General features: G+C 36.8%; 1 protein-coding gene across 1 annotated transcript in view; it reads left to right on the top strand.

The window, feature by feature from the left end:
* The window catches only part of LOC107687019 (ATP-citrate synthase-like), a 29,491-nt gene that overhangs the window by 23,050 nt on the left and 567 nt on the right, over positions 1-5,874 (top strand). Inside the window, exons 14-26 of the mRNA XM_016484157.1 lie at positions 982-1,123; positions 1,221-1,389; positions 1,526-1,630; positions 2,584-2,780; positions 2,890-2,971; positions 3,081-3,191; positions 3,302-3,429; positions 3,507-3,600; positions 3,686-3,836; positions 4,302-4,456; positions 4,543-4,686; positions 4,809-4,922; positions 5,342-5,424. Of these exons, the coding sequence (XP_016339643.1) occupies positions 982-1,123; positions 1,221-1,389; positions 1,526-1,630; positions 2,584-2,780; positions 2,890-2,971; positions 3,081-3,191; positions 3,302-3,429; positions 3,507-3,600; positions 3,686-3,836; positions 4,302-4,456; positions 4,543-4,686; positions 4,809-4,922; positions 5,342-5,424 (1,675 nt within the window). The remainder of the gene's footprint in view (positions 1-981; positions 1,124-1,220; positions 1,390-1,525; positions 1,631-2,583; positions 2,781-2,889; positions 2,972-3,080; positions 3,192-3,301; positions 3,430-3,506; positions 3,601-3,685; positions 3,837-4,301; positions 4,457-4,542; positions 4,687-4,808; positions 4,923-5,341; positions 5,425-5,874) is intronic.

The following is a 5,874-nucleotide window of genomic DNA, read 5'->3' as shown; positions in this document are numbered from 1 at the left end:
ATATGGTGGATAACAGTATATATCAGTTGTTTTAATTCTTTATAGTGTCATTTATTTATCTCAAGCAGAGTTATCTGCTTTTGTGCTCATTACAGTTATCAAAATTACACTGCCAAATGTCTACAACAGGGGTCACCAAACTCGGTCCTGGAAGGCCAGAGTCCTGCTTTTTGAGTTTAGCTCCAGCCCTAATCAAACACACCTGAACCAGCTAATCAAGCTCTTACACTAGAAACTAGAAACTTCCCTGCAGGTGTGTTGAAGCAAGTTGGAGCTAAACTCTGCAGGACACCGGCGACCGAGTTTCTCTGCAGGACACCGGCCCTCCAGGACCGAGTTTGGGCACCTCTGCGCTAGATAATAAAATTCTTTATTCTGATTCTCACTTCTAATGGATGGGTCACCTTCAAAGCCGTTGTAAATACCTCTGTGGCCGCACTTCCTGTATTAATGCGACTTTGCATGGCAACCGTGACATATTACTAAATGTTCAACTATTTATTGTAAATGGCCTGTTGTCTTTTTTTTTTTTTTTTTGTATATTTTATCTGTATATTTTTCAATCGAGTCCTCTGGCTTATATGGCTCACTTGAAGGATTGTAACATCCAGATTTTTTAAGTAGTAAAGTCCCAGGTCTTCAGAATGCTCCATCTTTTGTTGAATTTGAACATTTTCTGCCCTGTTTAGATGAATTATATATTATAAAGCCTATATTATGCATATATTCTGTTCTGCATGTCTTCATAACATTTAGTTGATAACAAGACATGCAACATATTGTTTATGCTAAGTTAAGGACAATGTGCTAAATCATTCCTTTCATGAATGTATTCAGAAAACCTTTGATCGTCAGCCTACAGAGACTGACTTCAACATGTTGTCTTATTCTACTCTTAGTGAGAAACATACTGTAATGATGTTTTTCCCCCTCCTTTCCTCCCCTCTGTTGTTTCTCTTTGTCCTTCCTTTATCTCTGTAGCCAAAAGCACCACTCTGTTCAGTAACCACACCAAGGCTATAGTGTGGGGGATGCAGACGCGTGCAGTGCAGGGCATGCTGGACTTCGATTATGTTTGCTCACGTCAAGAGCCGTCAGTAGCAGCCATGGTTTACCCCTTCACGTAAGTCTTATGCTTACATTTAAAACCCTAATATGGGACAGATTTCATTATAGAGTGATGTCTAGGGGTGGAAACACATTATTTCTATTTTAATCAGTGGAGACCATAAGCAGAAGTTTTATTGGGGTCATAAGGAGATCCTGCTGCCGGTCTATAAGAACATGGCTGATGCAATGAAGAAACATCCAGAAGTAGATGTGCTCATCAGTTTTGCCTCCCTCCGCTCTGCCTACGACAGCACCATAGAGACCATGCAGTACCCACAGGTCTGAGATCAGCATCCAATCACACTATATGTTCATCTGACTCTACCTTGCAGTGAACTATTGCTTAAATGTTTGTTTACAAACCAGTGTGGTCTGATTGTTCATCTGTTCTATGTGGGGTTTTTTTTATATACAGATCCGCACTATGGCAATCATAGCTGAGGGTATTCCAGAGGCTTTGACTCGCAAGATCATCAAGATGGCAGAGGAGAAGGGAGTCACTATCATTGGTCCTGCAACGGTATGACTCCAAACTGCCTTTCTGTTGGATACTTGTATGTGTAGCTGTGTGTATGTACTTGGGGGACAAATTGGTTGGAATAATGGTCGGTTTGTGTGCCCTCTACAGGCCAATGATAAGAGACCAAAAATGTTTTGTGTGTGTTGTAAGTTTAATAATAATAATAATAATAAACGTCAACAACAACAATGATAATAATAAAAACTTCATCTTAGAAGAAAAAAGAATTGTCTAACTTTATTAATTTTCCATTACATATAAAATTGTATTTTATTATAAATATTTATAGTAGTAGTAGTAGTAGTAGTAGTAGTAGTAGTAGTAATTATTATTATTAAACAAAGTAATTAAATATAGATATAATGTTATTATATTATATATATATAAATATACAATTTATGATAAATATTAATAATATAACTATAATAAATTAGTTATATTTTATATATACATATAATTAAATTATGACTTAATTTGTCATTAAATAACTAATAATGTTATATTGTTATATATACATTGGAGAATAAAAAACGATTAATTCTACAGTGCACATGAAATTGTTGTTTATTATTATTACTATTAATACCGGTTATAAAACTAAAAATAGATTTTATGTATAATTCATCATTTATGACATTAAAATTAGAAATAATTATTTTTAATAACAATAATAATAATCCATTTTATATTATATAATTTGACTATTATTAATTAATTACTAATTTTACTAATTTATACTAATTTATTAAAATACAAATGTAGTAACTGTATAATTTTTATCTAAAATGTATATATAATGCATGTAAAATTATAATGTTGTTGTAGTTTTTATTTTATGTATTGTAATTATGTAATTTGATATGTTGTTGTTGTTGTTGTTGTTATTAGTAGTAGTAGTAGTAGTAGTAGTAGTAATAATATTAAGTCTGTGGGGGGGGGTGCATGTGTTGTAGGTCGGCGGTATTAAACCAGGCTGTTTTAAGATCGGTAATACGGGTGGGATGCTGGATAACATCCTGGCGTCTAAGCTGTACAGGCCGGGCAGTGTGGCCTACGTCTCCCGCTCTGGTGGAATGTCCAACGAGCTCAATAACATCATCTCACGCACTACAGATGGAGTTTATGAAGGAGTTGCCATCGGAGGAGACCGGTGTGTGTTCAAGTCGACGTCTGTTTAATACTACAAATGCTTTGATGCATTTCATCAGTTGAACAATTTGCGTGTGAGTTTATACCTGTGGGGTATGTGTTTCCTGCAGGTATCCAGGCTCTGTCTTTATGGATCACATCTTGAGGTATCAGGACACACCCGGAGTCAAAATGATTGTTGTGCTCGGAGAGGTTAGTGAGCCATTTGTTCAGCTACTTATAGCCCATTCTTCCTCGTCTTTAAAAAGTTTACAGTCACTAAAATTCGCAATCCATTCATGGGCCTTCTCTTTGCTTATAGATTGGAGGAAATGAAGAGTACAAGATTTGCAAAGGCATTAAAGAAGGCAGGATCACCAAACCTGTGGTCTGCTGGTGCATAGGAACCTGCGCCACCCTGTTCTCATCTGAGGTGCATTGCTTATAATGTGTCCAAAAGACCTTTTTAAGCAGCTATGAGTTTAACCTGTTTCAAATGTTAATTGCTGAATGAACTGATTGTATCCTGCTTTATGTGTTTAGGTCCAGTTTGGCCACGCTGGAGCTTGTGCTAACCAGGCGTCTGAGACTGCACTTGCTAAGAACAAAGCTCTGGAAGAGGCAGGAGCCTTTGTGCCCAAGAGCTTCGATGAGCTGGGAGACGTCATCAAGTATGTCATCTTTGCATACTTGCCAATTTAACATCTTAACCTGGCCTTCAGTAACCACATGTTTGTGTATCCTATAGATCTGTGTATGATAATCTAGTAGCCAAGGGTGTAATTTTGCCTGCTAAAGAGGTCCCTCCACCTACAGTGCCAATGGATTATTCTTGGGCACGAGTGAGTATGAACAACATGCGTTTTGTAGAAGAGTCTTGTCTGGTGCTTCATCATCATAATAAGCTCTTTTGTTCTCTCTCTGTAGGAGCTGGGTCTGATCCGTAAACCGGCGTCCTTCATGACGAGTATCTGTGATGAGAGAGGACAGGAGCTCATTTATGCAGGCATGCCCATTACTGAGGTCTTTAAGTCTGAGATCGGGCTGGGCGGCACCCTCGGTCTGCTCTGGTTCCAGACCCCAACACTGCACATTTTGTGTGTCTCCCTAATCAAACACACCTGATTCAACTCATGAGCTCATTAGAAGAAACTCCAGGACCTGAAATGGGTGTGTCAGATAAGGGAGACTGCAAAATGTGCAGTGTTGGGGGGTGCCCAGGACCATTTTTGAGAAACACTGTAGTAGTTGTAATACTGTAGTAATATTGTTATTATAAAATGTAATAAATAATAACAGTTCTTATATTATTATTATCATTATTAATTGTAATCATTTAATAATGTTTAAAAATAAAAATGTTGTATAATATTGTATATCCAAAGAGAAAGGAAAAATTGAAATCGCATCATATGACCCCTTTAAGAATGAGATTGGGCTGGGTGGCATCCTGGTTTACTTTTTGTGTTTTGAAAACTACTGCGGTTTTCTTTTACTTGTATTATTCAGTCTTTTATAACTTTCACATAATCCGTGCGTTTCTGCAGGCTGCCGCGCTATGCATGTCAGTTCATCGAGATGTGTCTGATGGTGACGGCGGATCACGGCCCTGCCGTTTCTGGAGCTCATAACACCATAGTGTGTGCGCGTGCTGGCAAAGACCTGATCTCCAGCCTGACCTCAGGACTCCTCACCATCGTACGAGAACTAAACACTTTCTCACACACAGTCTGCTTGGCATCAGAAGAGCATCTTGTTTCATCACTGGCTCTATTTGTGTTTAGGGGGACCGTTTCGGAGGTGCCCTGGACGCAGCTGCTAAGCAGTTCAGTAAGGCGTTCGACAGTGGCATGCTGCCTATGGAGTTTGTCAACAAAATGAAGAAAGATGGCAAACTCATTATGGGCATCGGACACAGGGTGAAATCGGTGAGTACACCAACACATGAAAATCGAAAGTGTTCAAAAACGTGTGAAATATTGTCATTTCACACTGCTTCTCACAGTTTTGTTTTGCTGGCTTTACTGATTGATTGATTTTTTTTTTTCAGATCAATAATCCTGACATGCGGGTACAGATCCTCAAAGACTTTGTGAAGCAGCATTTCCCTGCTGCTCAGCTGCTGGACTATGCTCTGGAGGTGGAGAAGATCACCACCTCAAAGGTACAAACACACTTGCGTGTGTCATGGATTTGCACCTGGTATTAGCATTGTCCATGGAATTAACATTGTAACTGGACCCAATGAGAAATCTGCACTGTAAAATATTTCTCCCTCTCATTCAAATTGCTGACTGCAGTGATTCCTGTTGAAATGATAAAATTTCCTCCATCAAATTTCACCATACAACAGTAAATGTGACTGCAGCTTTAAAAGGAAAATAAGAAAAACACGGAACATCTTCAGTATGCTATATGCAGTGAGACAGATATGTGTTTGCTGAATGCATCAGCTATGAATAAATGTCAATGAATACATTTAGATCATCTTAATTTAATGTAGTAATTGAACATTGTGGCGAGACGAAAATTCAAGTGTAGGGTTTGTTTTTTTAAATCTCATAAAATATCTCTCTTTATCAGAAACCAAACCTTATCCTGAATGTTGATGGTTTCATTGGAGTGGCATTTGTGGATCTGCTGAGAAACTGTGGTGGCTTCACTCGGTGAGTAAAAAAAATTTGTATTATTGCTATTTATTTATTTTAATTAAATGTATAATTTATATTATCAAATATCATATTTTATATTTTGGCTTGGCATTTATTTTTATATTTTATATTCTTTTAATTCAAGTTTAATAATTTTGTTATGCGCTTTTGTTTTAGTTTTTTGGGGGATTTTTATATTTCTTTTTAACTTTAGTTTAATTTCAGTTTTAGAAAATGTAGTACTTCAACTTAAAATTATTTCAGTTAGCTGCCAAGAGATCATTTCTAATATTTTTTTTTCTAATATTTATATTTGACTTTATTTCCGCTTTATTTTCAATTAACGAAAATTATTTTCAATCATTAACAATAACTAAAACACTTGCAAAGTAGAGTGTTCACATAAATGGTAGTAAAAATATCAATGATCTCTCACGCACTTTTTTTTTTTTTTTCTCTTTTACA

The sequence above is a fragment of the Sinocyclocheilus anshuiensis genome, unplaced genomic scaffold, assembly GCF_001515605.1.
Source record: "Sinocyclocheilus anshuiensis isolate Anshui unplaced genomic scaffold, SAMN03320099.WGS_v1.1 scaffold1287, whole genome shotgun sequence".
NCBI lineage: Eukaryota > Metazoa > Chordata > Actinopteri > Cypriniformes > Cyprinidae > Sinocyclocheilus > Sinocyclocheilus anshuiensis.
This window is presented reverse-complemented; position numbering and strand designations above follow the sequence as displayed.